Source organism: Hypomesus nipponensis, chromosome 2, assembly GCF_054491055.1.
Source record: "Hypomesus nipponensis isolate SF chromosome 2, ASM5449105v1, whole genome shotgun sequence".
NCBI lineage: Eukaryota > Metazoa > Chordata > Actinopteri > Osmeriformes > Osmeridae > Hypomesus > Hypomesus nipponensis.
Genome location: NC_140362.1, coordinates 5,460,429 through 5,480,540, shown reverse-complemented (window position 1 = coordinate 5,480,540; position 20,112 = coordinate 5,460,429). Strand labels below are relative to the sequence as shown.

General features: G+C 42.4%; 3 protein-coding genes across 8 annotated transcripts; 1 reads left to right on the top strand and 2 right to left on the bottom strand.

The window, feature by feature from the left end:
* Window positions 1–322: 322 nt before the first annotated feature.
* On the bottom strand, window positions 323–2,920 carry LOC146300549 (transmembrane protein 276-like). Of its 2 annotated transcripts, none has more exons than XR_014766373.1 (3): window positions 2,565–2,868; window positions 1,046–2,407; window positions 323–896 (listed from the first exon to the last, which is right to left on the bottom strand). XR_014766373.1 is itself a non-coding variant. In XM_084703710.1 (3 exons), exons 2-3 carry the CDS (start codon window positions 2,652–2,654, stop codon window positions 1,880–1,882), a joined length of 618 nt encoding a protein of 205 aa, XP_084559836.1. In that variant the 5' UTR covers window positions 2,655–2,667; window positions 2,870–2,920; the 3' UTR covers window positions 323–1,879. The 2 variants fall into 2 exon arrangements, 1 of the variants encoding a protein (XP_084559836.1); XM_084703710.1 differs by adding an exon at window positions 2,870–2,920 and having other exon boundaries at window positions 323–2,407; window positions 2,565–2,667.
* On the top strand, window positions 2,875–7,436 carry cep72 (centrosomal protein 72). 4 transcript variants are annotated; one of them, XR_014766372.1, is made up of 15 exons: window positions 2,875–3,067; window positions 3,415–3,542; window positions 3,626–3,818; window positions 3,905–4,028; window positions 4,176–4,354; window positions 4,453–4,496; window positions 4,606–4,648; window positions 4,989–5,120; window positions 5,317–5,498; window positions 5,676–5,769; window positions 5,908–6,086; window positions 6,167–6,293; window positions 6,431–6,542; window positions 6,725–6,879; window positions 7,193–7,433. XR_014766372.1 is itself a non-coding variant. In XM_084703699.1 (14 exons), the coding sequence occupies exons 1-14, from the start codon at window positions 2,992–2,994 to the stop codon at window positions 6,786–6,788; spliced, it is 1,752 nt and encodes a 583-aa protein (XP_084559825.1). In that variant the 5' UTR covers window positions 2,875–2,991; the 3' UTR covers window positions 6,789–7,436. The 4 variants fall into 4 exon arrangements, 1 of the variants encoding a protein (XP_084559825.1); XR_014766371.1 differs by having other exon boundaries at window positions 4,917–5,120; XR_014766368.1 differs by having other exon boundaries at window positions 4,914–5,120.
* Window positions 7,437–7,936: 500 nt separating this feature from the next.
* Window positions 7,937–19,638, bottom strand: tppp (tubulin polymerization promoting protein). Of its 2 annotated transcripts, none has more exons than XM_084703678.1 (5): window positions 19,512–19,638; window positions 14,407–14,490; window positions 13,362–13,697; window positions 10,316–10,469; window positions 7,937–10,224 (listed from the first exon to the last, which is right to left on the bottom strand). In XM_084703678.1, the coding sequence occupies exons 2-5, from the start codon at window positions 14,421–14,423 to the stop codon at window positions 10,015–10,017; spliced, it is 717 nt and encodes a 238-aa protein (XP_084559804.1). In that variant the 5' UTR covers window positions 14,424–14,490; window positions 19,512–19,638; the 3' UTR covers window positions 7,937–10,014. The 2 variants fall into 2 exon arrangements, with proteins under 2 accessions (XP_084559804.1, XP_084559798.1); XM_084703672.1 differs by lacking the exon at window positions 19,512–19,638 and adding an exon at window positions 15,324–15,435.
* Window positions 19,639–20,112: the final 474 nt, after the last annotated feature.

Below are 20,112 nucleotides of genomic sequence, written 5' to 3'. Positions count from 1 at the left end.
AGCTCCCTCTCAGACTCTCTTTCTCCTCCCCTTCCTCTCCCTCATTCTCTCACACTCCCCCCTCTCCACTCTATCCACATGCTGCAACTGCAGCGGGCATGCTCAGTGGATCTCTGTCGTTCTCTGCAGTAGGGAAGAGGGAGAGGGGAAGAGAGGTAGAAGGGAATGGGGGGAGAGAGGGAAAGAGGGAGATTGATTGGGTTTGGGTGCTCATGCTGACATCAACCTTGCAGAAGCCACTCAGGGCAGAGGGAGCCAGGCAAGGCAGGTACTGTGTCTAATTGCCACTGATGTGGAAGGGATTCAGGGCCAGTGAGTACTGTTCTTTACTGTTCTTTTATTTCATCGTTTTATTGAATTAAAGACAATTCCATGGTAGACAGGACGCTGGCACGCCATTACCCCAGGAAACCGTTTAGTTTTTATCACTGGTGTACATGTTTGGTGGCACTTTTGAACAGTTTTTCCTGTCTTAACACTGGAAACAGCTAAAAAATATGGAGCACTAGCATTTTCTCACACCTTATAGTCACATGGTTTTTGTTTTAGTAAAGGTTGGCTCAGGCTAGGATTAGAGTTAGGATCATCTTTCTGCTAGTCCCAGACACATGCAGTAGGGCACTATTAAAGAGAAGTCTGAATGTGGTAGGGTACTCATTTTAATATAGATTATTTGCATAGTCAAAAAGGACAAAATGTCTGGTTTGGTGTTTTTGGTGTTATGACCTTATCTGTAGGTGTGAGCTGGACATAATCCTGGATCTAGGTTAGGGTCCTGGCCTGCAAAGTGCTGACATCAGTGCTGCTCTGCTCAAGAGTCCAGGGAGTCCAGGGACTCCAAACAGTTCTGCAGTGCCCACTCAGCGTCTATCCACATTACAATGCTTGGCCATGTTCTAAGCAGAGGGAATGAGGTGACGCAACGAAGACGCATCAATCAAGCAGCTACAGACTAATTCCTGAACAACCTTTATGCAGATCAAAATATGTCTGACTGAATTTGTTAGCATCCTTTAAATGAAAAGCAAAGTGCATGCACGTGTACCCAAATGGATCCCAAGCATATCTGGCAGACATATCTGGTTAGCTGAGGTTGTAACTGCTGATGCTGCAGAATCAACAGAATGTGGTGCTTTGGAACCCAGAGCATGTCCTCACACACTGAAGCTATTGGCCGGTAGACGTGCTGCGAGTTACAATAGGCTTCCCACGAGTACAGACTGAAATGTACGCAAGCACATTGTTGCACAATGTTGCTGAGCTCACCTACAGGAAAAAAAAAAAAAGAAGATCTGCAAGGCACTTCAAAATGCTTTTATATATTCTGTTGTAAGGCAAGGATTCTCCAAGTAAACCGTCCAAATAATACTGACAGGTGTGGATTTCCAAGTGGTGTGAAATGCTAAAGAGTATTTGGAGTGACACACCAAATATAATTATTAAGATTCAAATACAAAATGAAACCAGAATCAGTGCCTACATTATCATAAACGGTATCATCTAATGTGTCACATAAACATGTATACCAATGCCTTGTGACTTACATGGAGGGATGCATGAAAGGAGGCCTGTGGCGAGGCTTCATCAGTGATAGGCAGCTTTGTTGTCAGAACAATGCCGTGGATTCAGACAGGCCTTGGATGGGCCAAAGCCACCATGTCCCTATGAATCATGTGACCTCCAGTTCCAAAGTGACATGGTATACCTGATGGGACCCTCTGAACGAATTGTGAGGACATTGTTACAGATCTTTCAATGAAGATACATAAATAAATAATTCATTTGAGTTCACACGCAGTTAGTAGCTATTTGCAAACAGATCAATTCTGTCAGTGTAACGCTGGGTCAGTCAAGGAATATCATTAGTTAATGAGTAACATCAGTCCCAGTTCTTCAGGTCCTCCAGGTACACGCCAAGGGCCCGTTTAGAAGCAATACACCCTACGGCCATGGAGCCTTTCAACAGCCACTTAAGCAGTCCCTCCGAGGCACCTTGAGAGATGAGTGGAGTGAAGGAGTGGAGCACAACCCTGGGGGCTACCAGTGAGGGCAGGCTGAGGGCCACACTCCCCAGGGCCCCTGTTGCATTCCCAGCAAATAGACACACTGTCAGGGAACAGGACAGAGAAGACAGGGCCAAGCAGCGGGTCATCACCATGAGTCCATCCGGAGAAAGCCAATCACAGAGTAGTGGGAGAAGCCCGGAGCCAATCAGGAGCACATGGGCAGTGGCATGGTCTTGGCTGAGCCACAGGAAGCCAAAGGAGACCAGGGGTGGGGCAAGGATCTCTCCTGCCCACTCCAGATCTGTCTGCAGACAAATGAGTACTGGGCTGGAGAGAGGCAGAGCACAGAGGCCTGCAGAGAGGCCAAGCAGGAACAGACCTACTGATGGAGCTCTGTGGTCCTGGAGGAGAAGAGAGAAAAGAGGGTAGATAAGTTGGTGTAAAAGAAGAGTTACTGTGTAACAGTCAGGTGCACATTAACAGGTTTGGGAATGGCACGAGATTATCAATGATGTCGAGCTACAATTTCAAAGTGTTAATTAAGACAGTATAAACTACCTTAAAGAGTTGATGAGCAGTGTACAGGGCTGAGACCGACTGAATGATATTGGAACATGCTATTATCCCCCCTGTTATAGAGGCTGCCATTGAAATGAATGACCTGTAAAGAAGTTCGCAACGCACGAATTTACAGTTTAACTAAGTTAATATTCCATTTATCATTAATGACTCTTTTCTTTTATGATCGCCACGTTTAGCGGACGTAAATTGAACAGTTAATCCCTGATGATGTAATTGTTTACTGAATTTAATTTAGACTATAGAATGACCTGTATTCAAAAATATAAGTTAGCATATCTCACCTAGCTACAGCATGTAGCTGACTTTACTGCATGCATTTGTTTTGACACGTGACGTGTGCAAGGAGAACCAGGATATGGCCCACTGCGCATGATCCTACTTTTGCCAGGGAACTTCGAAAAGTATGGCGGCGGAGTGCTTGACAACGATTACAGAGCAATGGATACGGGAGAAACTAAATCTAGAACACCAGTGTCTTGGTAATGTTTTTAATCTATCTCCCTTTTTTAGTACAAAGCATACTGACTAAGGTAACCACCGGGGTTTATAGTGCCTGCTTGCCAGAATACCAGATTACCTGTGATTTTATGCAAGTGCTCAGATACCAATATTGTAGCTACGCTATCTAACTGCTTTAGCCTTTAGTACAGCCAGTACAGCTAGCTCACCATAGTGCTGATCTCGCTCATGCATAAGTGCTCATCACGCTCATATCAAGCTAATCAGCGTTGCTTTCTGGGGGCCACATAGTATTTGTGTGACATGAATAGGTACTAGTGCAGCCAACTTACTCGCCAGATGTACCTCGCTTCTTTTTTATTCATAGCGGATGTCAGGTCTCTGAGTCTTCCAGGGACATACAAGGAGAAAATCAAACATCTTGGAATCTCACTGAAGAACTTCGTTCGTTTGAAGACCCTGGATCTCTCTTGTAACGCTCTCATCTCTGTCGATGTAGGTCTATATCACTGGCAGGCCAAATGTTTGTAGAATAAATAAAATCAATAAATGACTGTAAGGATTGTTCTCCTTCTAAGGGTGTTCAACACTTGAAGATGCTGGAGAGACTAAACTTGTACTACAACCGTATACCTTCCATAGAGGAAGTCAGAGTGCTTTGCAAGCTGACAACTTTGAAAGACTTGGACTTGAGACTCAACCCTCTGACCAAGAGAGATCCACACTACCGTCTGTACTTGATCCATGCACTGTCCAACCTGCGCAAGCTCGGTAGGAGCAACCATCACATGTTACCTCTTTGTATTTGTCGTCAACCCAAAATGTTGAATCCATTATCTCTCTCTCATTTATTCCAGATGACTGTCCAGTCCGGGACAGTGAGAGAAAACTCGCCATCATGCATTTCTCTGCTGAATCTGGTGATGTACCCCTGCAGACAAAACCCTCGCTGACTGACGTAACAGAGCTCAGTGACCAGAGGTATAATTGTGAACTGATGTGACAGGCTAACAATAAACAAGGGGGATTTATAGATGTGCTTATGTGAAAGAAAATCTAACTTGGTCTACTTCCACATTCCACTAGATCTTACGGCTATTTTGTCTTCTGAACTGTTGTGTCTCACAGGAGCAGTGAGCTGAGGCTGGCCTCGGTGAATCGGATGACCAAGAATTTTTCTTTCTTGGATGACAAGGATGATGTTGTACTAAACCTTGTTGCCAGGAGCAACTGGAGCCAGAGTGAACCTCAGCCATTCTCTGGATCGTTCCAGAAGGAGCTGGAGTCCCAGCTGTATCACCTGGAAGGTGGATTCACTTGCATTGGATTGCCATACGGTGTCTTTGCTTTATTGAGTCATTTCAAATAGCAGTTATATTAAAGTTTTATCTTACCCATAATGTAGAAGGAGATTTGGAGAATTTGGAGAGTGCGTCATCTCAAAGTCAGGTGATGCTCTTCTATTTGTAACGTAACTCAGACAATGGATGTCTGATGGATTAGATCATCATGTATGGAAATACATCATCATAATGTGAGTGATTCTTATTTTATTTAGGATGCAGCCAAATCCATCCTCAGGTCTTCCCTAACCAAAGATTGTGAGTGTGCATGCTTTAGCACAATCCTGCTAGTATGTGAATTCATCGGATGTTTGCTGACATTGCAGGAACTGCAGGAACTGCAACTGTCCACCAGAGGGTGGACAGTTGTCCAGGCACATAAACTTGAGTGTTCCACAATCTGCATTTCAAAATATAATCGTCTCATATAACAATTGACAAATTGGATGCCTTACTTACAGTAGGCTAGCCAAAATTGTATGTGCTCCTGTTGTTGGTGATCTTATCCTCTGTAATTGTCCAGCAGCTCGACATATTCAATCAAAGGATCCACAAATGAAAGGCACATCTAATGGAAAAAGTTTTTCCTCGTTGAAAGTGACTAAGGGACCTAGAGTGACCTTTGACCCTCATGTCGAGAAGCACAGACCTGGCTCTCGAAGGGAGAAGCACCTGAAACCCCCCAAACAAATGAGAGTCCCTGCTAAAGGCTACTTCACCCCTCATCCTGGTGAGGCTAAGATAAAGAGAACACTTTATTATTTAGCAACATTTTTGGAGCTGAGACTGCTCAAGCTGCTGCAGAGAGAGTTCATTGGAACAAAGCTGGATTTCAGACTACATCTATGACTCAAGTTTAAGTTAGTTCATATGAAGTGACGTAAATGCATACACAATGCATATTTGTAATGATGTATATTTTAAAGATCACGGAGACAAGCCTGCCTCTTCCCTGATGAAGATCCGTCCTCCCAGTCCCGTAAGTCCTGGTGTGAAACCCTCTGATTCCTCCAACCCCATCCTGCACCCTCCCAGGCTCTCCTACCACAGCCTGCAGGAAACAGCAGGGGGCACCACTCAACCACAACAACATGCTCAACAGCAGAGGGTGAGGGTCGCCCTTTAGAGACATCATGTCTGCTTACCTTACCCTGACATTTATTCATCCCATCTCTCACATCCTGTGTATACGATGGAATCCTGTATTTTTATTGTCACATGGTTGATAAATCATCTTCCGTCATTCACTGTGTTGTGTCATGGAAGTACTGTATCTGTATGACAGGGGAGCTACAGAAAACCCTTGGAGATGCTCCTTGGTCTGGTGGACAAGCACTGGACGGGACAGAAATCACTTCACCAGGACAACAACTTCCTCTGTAAGTGTGAACCACGCACAGCATCTTTTTTATTATTATTTTTTTGTCTTTTCCTGAGCAGTTGGCGTTAAGAAGGTCCATATTGTATCATATTTCCCTACCGTTCAGTGACAAAAGTGTGATGCTGTGTTCATCCAGCTCAGGCAGTTCACATCCTCTCTATGATGGAGCAGGATGTCTCCAGTCGGGAGGTTGAGGTCAGGACCTTGAAGGAGGAGATTGAGAAGCTGAAGCAGAACGCAGAAAGTCAAGATCGGGACCACAGAGCAGAGATCCAACGTCTCACCACTCAGCATGAGGAGGCCCAGGGCAACACCGTGGGTGGAAATGAAACATAAGACTGCCCCGAGTTACAACTGACCAGAGAACATTTCTCATTGCTTTCTCTTGATTTCAGGACAACCTAAACGAGCACCTGAAGTTGGTCCTGGAGGAGAATGTGTCCCTGCAGAAGCAGCTGATCAAGTTAGAGCAGCAGTATCTGAACTCGATGATGAAAAGCTCCCGCAACACAGACTTAAAGGGTGAGTAAGGATCTTCACGAGACACCAAACCACTAGCATAAACCATTGATATGTACATGAATACGTTCAACGACTATGTTTTCATTGTGTTAAATGATTGAGGTTGTGAGTATGTGGTTCTCTCGTTTTTCTCTCAGAGAAGCTGGCGGAGGTGGAGGAACTGAAGAGGGAGGTGGCGGTGCTGAGGGAGAAGGTTGAGGATGGGGAGAAGGTCAGGGAGTTGGCGGGCATGCTGCAGGAGAGCCACAGGTACAGCAATTAGTCTCATAAAGTCCAAAACCCACATCTCGGTCGCTCAACTGGCAAACGTTTCGGTCAGCCCTGCAGATTTTGTCAATAAACAATTTCCTATGGAATAACAGCTAGTGGGTGATGATGAGAGTTGCTTGTGCATGGGACTTAAGTGCTATATGTGTGTGGGTGTACTCCAGGTCGCTAGTAGCTACTAATGAGCGTCTGCTGGGTGAGTTGGAGTCCCCGGGCAGGCGTCCCTGAGGACCAGCACCACTAACAGCAGACCAGCAGCAGCTACCCACAGCAGGACCAGCACCACTAACAGCAGACCAGCAGCAGCTACCTACAGCAGGTTATGCTTCTATACTGCTGCCAGCAATGGCATGCTGTCATTAGGAACACTCTGCCAGAATACCTTAGAATGGCTGAAACGGTTGAAACTTTTAAACATACACTTAAGACATACGTCTTCGATCTCGCTTATCACTCACTGTAAAATGTATTTATTTAACATGTATGGAACATTTATTTATTGACTATGATTATTGATTATGTTTTTAACCCCCCCTCCCCCTTTTTTATTCTTCCTACTGTGAGGCGCATTGTGTTACCTCTGTGTATGAAATGCGCCATACAAATACATTTTGATTTTGATTTCTGATTAGGAGGAAGTTGATGTGGTGTCAGAAAGGTGACCTGGTGATTTGAAACAGCCGTGTTCCCTTTTCAAATGACGTGAGCTGGACAATGCCTACTGTATCATGTCAGCACATTAGATTGCATTTTGAAAAGTGACTGCACTGCAGGTTTCTTTCTTCCTATTTATTGAGTTGGAAGCATGTTGATGAATTAAGTATTTATTGCATTAAAGCTGCTTTTGCCTCACGTGAAGTGTTGTTTTTGTTTAAAGAGGAAGGTCGGGAATGGTTTGTTTTGGGAGTGCTGAGCGATGGCGGTGTGGATGGCGGTGTGGAAAGGATATTTGGATAAGTCAATGTTAATGAGTACCAAGAGAGGGGAGTGTGTTGAGACTGCATTTTTCCCTCGTCGCTTGGTACCCTTGTTTTGAGGTCAACTCCTCTCCCATAGGCTGTTCTGGAATGTATGCGTCTAGGTTCCAGCTGCACTGTGCCATTATTGGATGTATGTCCGCCTCAGGGTTAAGAGATGTGTGCACACACATAGAGACCTGTCTGTGCTCACACACAATTTCACTTAAGCTAAACCAAATGGAGTCACACAAAGCTCCAGGGATCTTTGCAGTTAGGAAATAGCATTGTACATAAAGTTATTGAAACTAATTAATTATTTTGTTAAAATGAATACAGTAAGAAATTCCATGCATTCACATGGATTTGATTCCCTCAAAAGTGTTAAAATATTGGAAACTTGGAGACTGTTTGGCAGGGTTGGAGTTTATTTTCAATAATGCTATAAATCAGGAACACGCAAGATCTATAGAACACCAACAAAACACAATGCATGCACCAGGGCACAACAGTACATTAAAAAGTTATTTTGAAAAATAAGACAGTTTTGTTCCTCCACACAAAAGGTGCACATTATTTGGCATTAAATTACACAAGACAATCCATTGAAGGTTGCTAAAGCGAATAGTACACCAATGCTGCTGGTTGGGTTGAGTCTCCATCAGCTGAGGCTACAGGTAGTGTGATGTATGAGAGGAACAGTATGTCACTATGTTTGAAAAATAGACGTCCTACAAAAGTATGCATCTTTAGCGCTTCCCTTTTCTTCATACATGATATCCGTATAAATATTTTTTGTGTAGCAAATTTCCATGCGCGTGTATTCAGCTAAGTTAGTGCAAGAGACAGTTTTGTGCTTACGACTACAAGTTACCCGACAATTGTGTTGACAGGGTAGCTGACAAAGAATACTGCGTTAAGACACAAATCTTACTTTGTGCAGCATCTTACTTGATATTGCATGACAGTATTTTTCATCCCTGATTTTTTTGTAGGACAGGCCTCAGTTTGCCAAAATATGTTGTATTTTGCTTCATGTGCAGTTACTGTAATACTGAAAGTTTTATATTGTTTGTTCAATAAATAACTTAACTCATTGGCCACCAACATCCCTTTGATAAACTTGAAATGTTTTCAGACATACACAATTATGCAAACCATCCTTTTCTAAAAGTAAGCCTTGCCCACATAAAAATGGCAACAGAGCCAATCTTTACCCAAACACCTAACAGTTGAAAAGAGACATCTGATGTATGCTTTTTTATGTTCACTAATGTACAGGGGATAGTTGCTTTCCAATCATATGCATAATGCACTACTTCATGCACAAGATACAGCAATATAAATACAACAGAACGGCAGCCAGAGTCTTGTATTAAGCCATGCGGCTATAGATTTAGAAATATACACAATATCACCAACAATATATTATAACTATATCAATCTGACAGCATAACCATATCAGTAAAATATTAAAAATACAATCTTCAACAACCCATTCAGGGGTGACCAACATAGTTGTTAAACAGTTGAATGTTATCAAAATGGTAGGTGTATACATTAGAACAATTAAATTGGATTTCAGGGTCATTGTTGGAACAAACATTATAAAATTACAGAATGTCAGAGTAATGCATTTGAAATTTGTCCAAAAGATTCTGGTATCCTTTGTTAAATTGAAAAGATACTGTGAGTGAACTAATAATGTATAATGTTATATGACATTTATAAAAGTAAGAATTCACAAGAATAGGAAGTTTAGACAGAGGTAACACGTTCTACAGGATTAACTAAAACAATATCATCATTTATATTATTTATTTTATCTAAAAACAGGTAGATGCAGAACTTCAAGATATCCTGTTCATGGTTTTAATAACAATTGAAGGCAAACTGTATTTATTGTGTAAACTATTATATACTCAAGACAACAAACAACGTGACAGATTAAGACTCAAACAGTAGACTTCAATGACCAGGGGGAAGGCAGAGTCAAAAAACAGGATGGTATATTCATCAGTCTTGGTCTTTGCAAATAAACTAATAATTTACTTTTAACTTTTAATCTCATTCACTAAACATTGTAAAATAGAAAAGTGGAACGTTGTTGATAATTTATCAAGTTGTTGATTTCACCTTTCCTTTTTTTCACGTTTTAGTGGCATCATGTTATACGCTTACAAAATATTTGAAGGCCCTATCTTCAAATGGAGACTTCATTCTTCATCGACTAGTTGTTGCTCTTATTAGTTAAATTCAGTGTTTGGCAGTTATAATCTTTCTGTTTGGAATGTACCAGCTGGTGATGTCTTAGTAAAAATTGATGTAAACAGTTTTCCAGTTCTCACACTTTACAAAGAGAGGAACTTAAAACATCTCAAGCACACATAAAAACAGATGGGTGGGAAATCATGAAATCCTATCTTTTTGTGCTTTCATGGAGTTTCTTAGAAAATTATCCTAGTTTTTGGACTAATGCTTGTCCACCATTTGCGTCTTCACATGGGTTTACCAAGGGGGGGTTTGGTGATTTTCTTCTCATATGACCCTGCGTGTTTGTATCCCGAGACATATCCAGATGTGTCCACCACTTCCACACGCCCGGCCTTACCCTTCCCTCGACCGGTCTCGTCAAAGCGCTCCTTGTGTGACCCTGTGAACTTGGTGGGGTCTGTGAGACGAGACACTGTCGGGGAGGCCACAGCTCTCTATTGAGGACAAGAAAGACAGATAATTTTCACTTGTACTTTTATTGCCTTCAATGACAAAACTTGTACTGTCATTTTCACCGGGTCTTACCGTCACTCCTGCAATTTTCGGTGATTTACCCTCAATCACCTTGAAGACCTCTCCCTCTGCCTCCTCCCCTGTTTTCTCTTTGTACTTCTTCCTGGCCAGCTCACCAAGTGCTGCCTTGAACTCGTCAAATGTGATGGTACGGCAGGATTTCTTCCTAAGAAGTGAGGGAGGACAGGCAACAACCTATGAGTTTGTATATGGCACGCAACATCGAATAACATCCTTCATTGCAATGTTTTTCAAATGACTAATTTAAACTCATCATCTTAGTCTGAGACTTTTAAAGGAACGTCTCCAAAAAAGTCAAGGCCCTGGCTGGCTATTATGTGTGCTCTGCACAGGAACAGAGAATGTTCTGTCACAGGAACTGTTACTGGGTCACTCGATTTGTTTACATGATGTCAACGGTGACTTTGTTTTTTAGGGGGTCATGGACCAATGTATCATGCACTATTAAGGTGAAATGTGAAGGTTGGAACCCAATAACGTAATAAAGTGTTCATTTAGCAGACGCTTTCCGCCAAAGAAAAATACAGGGTGGGATTTGAACCTGTGAGCTCTAGACCTGCAGTCAAAAGTTCTACCACTGAGGTAGAATCACATCACAATGAGCTTACTACTGTACTGGCAGTGGCAACTGTATTTCATGATGACTAACTGTAAAGTGTGCTTAGTGGGAACTCAACTTCTTTTTAGGTCTTGGACTATCGTCCTTGCTCTGCTCACTGTAAACTTTGTTTCAGTCAGGTGCTCATTTCACAAATCACATTCCCCTTCAGACATTTGTTTAATCAGAGTGTGTCCCACACTGACTCTCACGTGAAGACTGCATAGTAACACAAACACAAACAGGCCTATTGCTGTGGTGATAAATCACCTAAACAACAGCAGTCTCCCGGGTAACCTGCTGCCATGGCAACAAGCTACAGTAAACAAGGCTGTTTGGGTTTATTATTAATTTGACTCCTTTGGTGACCAGTTCTGTTTGGGCTATCCGTCAGTGGTGAACACTTGAGCTAGATTCCTCTGAGCCTGTTCCATGCTGTCTAATGTCAGATGGGAAATCGGACTTCCAGCTGGCGTGTTCTGTCTGAAGAGGATGGCCCTGTCTTTCTTGGAAAAGCAACTCAGTAAATCATCCTTTCAGTAGCGTGCGAGGGGATGAACCACATCAAATAAACACATCAGAAGTAGGGGTGGTGCTCGTGTCAAATGTTGTGTCTAATGTGTTTAGTTCAAAACTGTGGTGCAGATGTAGTTTACCCTGAGTGTCTTTTTTCCAAAAGACACACATATGTGCTCGTTAGGGTTGATGTTTGCAATAAATTTTGAAGTGGACAAATGATGAGAGTGTAAATGAGGCATCACTGGCAAGAAATCCCAGGAAAATAGAAGATACTGATGATTATTCCACTGACTGTAGTTAATCCAGGCTTTTGTTGTAATGTTTTGTTTAGACCAAACAACACACTGGAGACACTCTACTGTTACAGTGGACATTTCCACCGTGAGTGAAGGAGGATTTATTGAGTCACATTGCCATCAGACAGGGCTCATAAAGCTGTTTAATTCTTCATGTGTTCGCGAGAAGCCGGCTCTGATTAAAAGAAAAGGCCAGATTTGAATCTCTGTCACGGCACATAGCGCTCCCCAGCTCACGCCTCAAGTCAGACACAGCTTACAACACATCCCCTCCCCCGCTCATCTCCTCGACTCTTCTCCTCCTCATCCTCCTCCCCCGCTCATCTCCTCGACTCTTCTCCTCCTCATCCTCCTCCCCCTCTTCTGCCAGGCTCTGAAATACTGTTACTGTATACACAGCACACTCTCTGTTAGGTGTTAGGGTCTCGCTGAACGACTCAGCAAAACACACCACTGAAAACGGCAGGCGCTCGTGAGGAAACTGGAAACGCCCTCTGAATGACTAGGAAGAACACTGGTGTGATCCTAATGACGTGCGGTCTGTAGATTTGCATTGACTGGGCCTGGCACTGCACATGGCAACAGAAAGGCAGGCAAGTATGTACAGAGAAAGATGGAAAATCCTCTAAATCAGAGAGAGCTTCCCCATGTGAGAGCCCTCAGATCCCCTCCTGTAGCAGTGTCCTGAGTGGCCTGCACTCTCTCTCTCCACTATTCCTACGCCGCCAAGCAGAATAATCTTTATTCCCAAGGCTCAGGCAGGATGAAACAAATCACTTCATGGTGGCTTCTTGCATTACCAAAGAGCTCTTGAAAATGAATGTGTGCAACAAATACACAAAACTGACTGTCATAAAATGACCCAGCTTTCCTCCAAATATTGATATAATCTGTTGGCTTCAAGATTTACATGTATTACTGTAAGCATTTTTATTACAGTGATGGCTCCTTTCTCACGAATAGAGCAGTATTTACTAGACGGCTCGGCAATCAGAACAAAACAGACCCGGAGCAGCGAAAGACTCACTATTGGTGAGAGGCTAGTGAGGCCACAGCATATTTTTAAGCTTTAAGAGCTGTGGTGGTATGACTACCCAGGCCAGGGGGAGTAACAAGATGAGCCATCCTGACCCCTGGCTGTGTGCTCTTGTTACGGAGGGACCGCAATCCCCACAGGTGAGCAGGCGGAATCTAGCCTGGCATTGTATGGCAAAAACCTTACATCAATACATTGAATCATGTCATTTTTTTATTTTTAGATGTTATCTAGTTGGACTTGTTTCTAGTATAAATGGCTCCTCTAATAACTACATTTAATCAAATTACTTAAGTCTTATCAAATGAAATTTTCTGAATGCACTGGCAGCCTAATGTAATTGTTTGAAGCAAGCTCATAACTAATACTTTAGCATTTTATTTTGATAAAATGCTCCTGCTCCCAACAGTCTCTATGGAGTCGCTATGGAGATGAGGCATTTCTTCATTTGTGTACAATATTTCAAACATGAAGTCATCCAAGACGTTACGAAAATGTATAACTAAAAAATATCCCAGTGTTTGTTAGTGTAGGAGAACGCTCTGCCCCTTTCCCGACACCCCTGAACAGTAGAAGCAGCTCTCCTACTTGACTTTGCTGAAAACGATGTCCACGTCTGTGAGGGTGACGTTCTTGCCGTCGATGACTCCGCAGTCCTTGCACAGCTTGGACCAGTTCTTGCCGTGCATCTCCTTCCCTGTGGCGCGTGTGTCACCGTGGATGGCGAAGCGTCTAAACGACTCCTCAAGCGCCGTCAGCTCCACGGGCGTGGACGTACCTGCCCCACCCTCGCTGGTGCCGTTGGACTCCGAGGACAGCCTTTTGGCTGCCCGGTCCTTGGACTGTTCACTGGGCGGCCTGAGGGGAGCTGAGCTCATGTTGGGATGCTTGGCCGTCTGTACTTTAAACTCTGGCATGGTGTCTCTGAGAAAGAAAGCACATTAGCACGGCAGCCAGAAAGGAGTTTTTCTGTTTATGTGAAACTTTATATCGACATACAAGTTACGTACGTCCGATTTCAATAGGACTGATGTAATGGGAAATGTGAAATGTTTGCATACAATGACATCAGATGCAGGAGAAACTCGACACTCTTAAAGCAGAAAGGGAACAGTGATAAAGGGAGCACCATGCAGAGTTCAAAGAAGAGAGATCAAAAACTAAAGAGAGAGAGAGAGAGAAAAATGGATAGAGATAGAGTTCTGTGTATTGCTTTTGGACAACTGCTGGTGCAGTAGGAACACTGGAACGATGCTGTGATGGATGTTGCTCACATATTTGCTGCAGGGACTGGCTTGAGTCATATTCTGATCCTGCAAGAAAGCACTGTCTCTGACCACAGAGCCAGGACCCATCTACCCATATCAAGGTTTTGGCTATGTCTTCCTCCCTATAAGTTAGTTTCTTGCAAGCTTGGACCATTTTCTTGTTGGGCATAAACTGACTGAATGTCGTAAGTGTTCTGGCATAAAGGTGGGGCTATTAATAGATCTCAGTATAATTCAAGAGCAGAGGAAGGAAGTGCTCTCTCTCTATATATATTTCTCACACAGACATTTCCAATTGACTTTAATTGTGAGATCTAAACCAGTTTACATAAGACAGAAAGTAAAAATGTTTGATCGCAACTTACTTTGGGTCAGCTGCCATGCCTGTGTATGAGTTGGTTTCCCCCTCTACACTGCTTGGAATAGGTGATTTACGTTGTTTCTTTGTGCTGTGGAACACAAGATACAAACAGAAAGTTGGTCAAAGATTGTGGTTTGTGTCTGTAGGTGTGTGTGATTGTGTACATGTGAGTGTGTGATTGTATACGCGTTTGTGTGCAAGCATACAAAAATGAAAGTGAAAAAGTAAACCATCAGTTTATTGTTCTTCAAAGTACTGTATCAGCACTGACACTTTGACTTGTGTGGCCCAATAAATCAAACTTAAACCCTCATAATATTTATGACACATTCCATTATACCATGGCTTATTATCTGCCTGGATCAAATCCAAAGTCTTTAACTTGTAATGGCATGGCAGTGCAAATAATATCTGGTGAAGTACTCTTACGATTAGATTCATTATGGCTTTGTAAAACAAATCTACAGCTGACTGTTGACTATTATTCATTCCGAAACCAAGCAATTGTGCTGCCTTAAATTTGTCATTTCTGTCATTCAAGTATGACTGCCTTTTTTAGTCCTCGTTCTGTTGAGGGTTTGTTTTAAACCATAATTCTCTCTCACCCTCCAGATGTTTTCAGTCAAGTCTGACTACAAGGATTCCTCTTTAAAGACATCATTGTCTGTGTGTACATTCATACAGAAAGACCAAAAGCATCTATCTTTTTTTAAACTGGTTTGACACTTGGATCAAATTTGCATCACTTGTTTTGTATTCGAATACCAGAAATTTTATCAGGTGGTTTTATATTTGCTGAGACTATTTGACCACAGATTTCAACAATAAGACCAAAAAATAAACACTGTTTTGTTCATAGAAAGGGCATTACCTCCTGGTTAGCGGTTGATAAGCTGAACACTAAGCAATGACTATGCTCACCTTCCAGTTGCTCCCATAGCCACCTCGGCATCCTCAATTGACCTGTGTTTCCATGGCAAAGTACAAACCAACAGATTCTCAAACCTAGATTGCCAGCAAGCAGCACAAGGTCCAAAACTAGGACAGGCGAGTTACATCTACACCAACTGGTGTTGTTTCTACTGTGACTCTCACGTTCACATGGCTCCCAAACTCATTCAATACCCACAACACTGGTGGCACCATAGGTTTCTGTACACAAGCCAGAGCGAGCGCCCACCACAATTGTGAAATCTATGGCTTCAATTGAAAAAGCAAAAGGCCACAAAAGGCATTAGGGTTGACCCTTGGAAAAGGTTATTATGTATTGCTTGTCAATTCTTATTTAAAAACAAGAGATGATTAAACTCTATCAATCATGCCATTCAGAGCAGTGGACACTGGTAGGCCATTGTCCTCCGCAAGTGTCTGCACTGTCTGGCCCTGAACCATGGTATCTCCACACACACACACACACACACACACACACACACACACACACACACACACACACACACACACACACACACACACACACACACACACACACACACACACACACACACACACACACACACACACACAGGCACACACATGGTGATATCTCAGAGTAACACTATTGATACTGGTGGTTGAAGAGGCGTACGTCATGTAAGACACTTCAGCCAACATGGAGAGAGAATCAGAATGGAAGAGCAACTTCCAACATGATAAATGGTACTAGTCGAAGGGATGTAACACAACCCTAGACTACCTGAGGCAGACTTTGCAAGCTTAGTCCCAAATATTTGTCAGACTTTCTAACAAATGCTACTTTGACACCAAATACATTTTGATAGGTAACCAACCGGATAAATGTCCCAATCTTTTTCCAGCTTGCGTTCTCTGTCAACTGGTATACGAAACCGAATGCAAATTCACCACTTTTTCTAGAACTGTCGACATGTACAGACACATAGAGCTTCCTTGCCCGGTTTTACCAGTTGTAAGGTTTTGGAAGGGTGTTTAACTTTCAGAGGCAAACCCATTTCAATACCGTAGCTCTCTGTGCCCAGTTGGGAGAAACCAAATCAATGTGGAACAAAGAATTACTTTCACTCACTCTTTTGCATTTTCAAGTGAGTTGTCTCAAGTGATACAGTTCTTCATCCAGCCAGCCTCTTCAAAAACACAGCGTGGTCAAAAACATAAAGAGACCAGTGAGAAACGTTTATTCAGTCTCCAATCCTAATGTGGACAATTAAGTCTGAATGATGTGGAATATATACTATAGATGCAGAGAGAGTAGTGCTTTTCCATGGCTTTTTAATATTTGTAATGATTATACAGAGTATAGAATATTTATGGTAGAACTAATAATAATAAAACTCTCATAAATTCTAGCTGGCATAGTGGGGATTTGATTAGATCATCTTTATGATGTCTACAGTACAAGGTTAACTACCACGGGTTTGCCAGACTGTGCAGCTCAATCTTTGGCCTCTGATTTGCCCCATATATCTGTGAACTACAAAGGAAAAGCCATTTGGTTGAGTCCAGATCTCAAGAGACAAATCTGTGACTGGATGACAGAATGCTTACATACAGGACTACTCGCCTTCTGGCCATGCATTGCACAGATGAGTGCTTTAACTATAAATTGGCCCATTTTCAACTCAATCTATTTATAGCTAGCAAACGCCTCGCCATGTGAGGAATATTCCATCCCTTCTCAAGAAAAGCAAACAGTCAGCAGAGCATTGGCCGACATATTGACAAGCGTGGCTGGTGATTGGGGCTGTAAGCAAAAACGCTGTGAGAATGATGACAATATTGCCTACAGATAGAGGCATCTGTGAGGTGTGGGAGGCGTGTGTACATCATGCCATCACTTTGACTGAGCTCGCCATGGTCCCATCTGTTCTCTATCTAGATCCCTATCCCAGTCAGCCAGCTGCTCTGGAACCCAGCCTTGTCAGCAAGTCACCACTGAGGAGATGGCGCCACTGTACCACAACCCTCAGTCTGACCAGTGGCCCATCACAGCCCCACATCTAACCAGTTCACCCAGTCTGCCGGCTCCGTGGCCACAATGCCAAGTTTGCCATTGATTGCCGTTCCACCGGCAAGTCGTGTCCTCAGGTGACAGTAGGAGTGAAATACTAGCCCTCAAACCCTGCTAGTTCCCCACTGAACTGCCATTGTACCACTGACCAATGACCCAACCCCCTAACCATGCCCAGTCTGCCACTGTGCCAGTCTCACCCTCCTTCCCATTCACTCCAGAGATGATGACATCACCATGCTTTCCTGTGGTGCTGAAGTCATCCCAGTGTCTCGGTGCCCTCCACTCCATCCCCCTCTATCCCAGCCAAACACTAATGCTGTAACAAGGCATTGTGATAAGAAACAATATGTTACACCAGCGTCTTCCATGGGGATACTGATAGTCACGATAAGACATATAAATGTAAAACATATTTAATATTTAAATTAAATATTACGTATTTATATTGTAAACAATATTACGGTTTGTGAGGATCCTTGTCTACTACCATATAGCAGATGAATGATTCCAATGACAGTTCTGTTGCTCTTATGCCTTGAAATTGAGAGAGTTTGGTTCATCTAAATGTTGAGTAGAGAGTGTTGTGACACAGCCCTATTTGAACTGGGACCAGGACTGGTCCTGTATGTCCCCTGAACTCAATGAGGAATGAAGCTTACGTTGATTCACTTTGGCATTCTTGAAATGATATTATGGAAACTGTTATTACATTTTCCAACTCTACTGATGTCACACAGTCACTCTGATGATGAAGTTTACATGCAAAGAAACGTAAAAGAAATAAACACATCTTGACAGAATGAGCAAATCGTACCTTATGTCCAGGTTTGAAAGCTCAACATCCTATCAATAGGCTTACAGGGTCAATAGAGATTGCAGAGTAAGGCACGGCCATCTCATTTTGTCCAGAAACATAACCTTTCATTTCTGAACCCTGACCTAAATATTAACTAATGAAACACAAAATAGACTAATTTACACAATGAAGCTAATTGTTTCTGACAAGAGCCAGTGGCTCTCGGACCAGTGCACTGCAGCCTATGAAATCTGGGGCAAACTCACGCAATGACTGCATCCTCTCCTCATGCGCACCTAATCCAACATATGGGGAAAACAAATATGCACAAACATGCTTTAGAAAAACTGCTTTTTAACCCATTTTTACCTCCTTGCAACGAAAATGAACAGGCACTAGGCATATTCATAAATGTTCTGCTACACTCATTGAGGCACAGGTTTTGCTCAAATAGCATTTTAATCTAAACAATGGAAATTTGAAGAGAATGGTTCACTGACTGGTAATGTACAACAAATATATAACAAATAAACAGAAGCCAACATTCCATTTGTTTTATAACTTTATGGAGCACTGTGGTTACATTGACCTGCTTGGTAGGCCTTCAGCCTACTACTATATTACACCTTTTATAGTAGTCTAACTGTAGACCTACTAGATGGAAGCCTCCATCCATTATGTAAGAATAGCATTTTGAACAAGGAAGCAGCTCCAGGGCAGAGGCTTTGCAATAGCCAGACTGTGTGCCAGTGATAAACGTGCAGACCACTGGTGCACATGATTATAAAGGCTGCATTAAATTATTCTACACGCACGTTCGTGGTAGTCTATTAGCTTACATAGAAGAACGATTTGATAAACCAACCTAAGGCATGTTTGAGCGAGACACGTTACATAAACTTGAAAAGCCAGAATCATGCTCAAGCTGGGGAATACGTGTCCACGTGATCATTGTTATTGTCCAGCATAGTCTGCAGCAGCCCTTGTTTTGTCAGTAAACCTACATGATGGAGCGTGTTTACAGAAAATCTACTGATTTCAGCCTACATTGACAACAACCACGGAAAGGTTAATGATTGTAACTGACAACCAACGGTGTCTGAAAGACCGTGATTTCACAACCGAAACCAATAAAAACGACGTGCTTGACGTCCTTGAGACAATTTCTATAAAATACGATTGTATCAATGAAAAGAAAATGGATCGACAAGACAATGCACACAGTAATACAAATAACTGTCAATATACACAGCTGATTAACTTTTAAAAATGCATTGCATAGTCAATAATAGTGTCACAAAATATTTGCAGCCTATTTAATATTTACCTTGTTCTTGCTATCAGATGTTAATTCCACAATAACATAATTGCGCGTCGATGGGCGTTGGACCGTACACGGTTGAGCGTGCTTTGGTAATAACACTGTTCTCCCGCTACCCGTGCTCGAATCTTCTTGATGGTTGAATTCCTGAGAGATGCGATATCAAATCTAGCCCACTGATTGGCTGGGAAGAGCTCTATCAACCATTCGCTGCGCAATTGTGATGATTTAGGAAATAAAGGCTAGTCCCTAATCTCAACATGCAATTAAATGGAACAATATTTAGCAGAAATCTTCTCAACCAATATGTACTGGTAAGACTGACATTAACATAGAAACCATATTTTTTTCTCAGTCACTTACTTTGCAGCATAAATTATTTTGTTTGGTGTTTATATTATTAATAATTAATTAAACATGTATTGATGTTTTTAATTGCTTTAGATGTGGATAGAAGTTACATATTTGAAGTAGATGCTTAGAACAGCCGCTACATGCAAATATCCAGTAGCACAGCTCAGAATCAGAGGCTATGGCACCAGTAAAACTTTTTTTTTTTTTTTTTTAAGAATAACATTAATTATCTGTAGGAAATGCACTTTGGCAG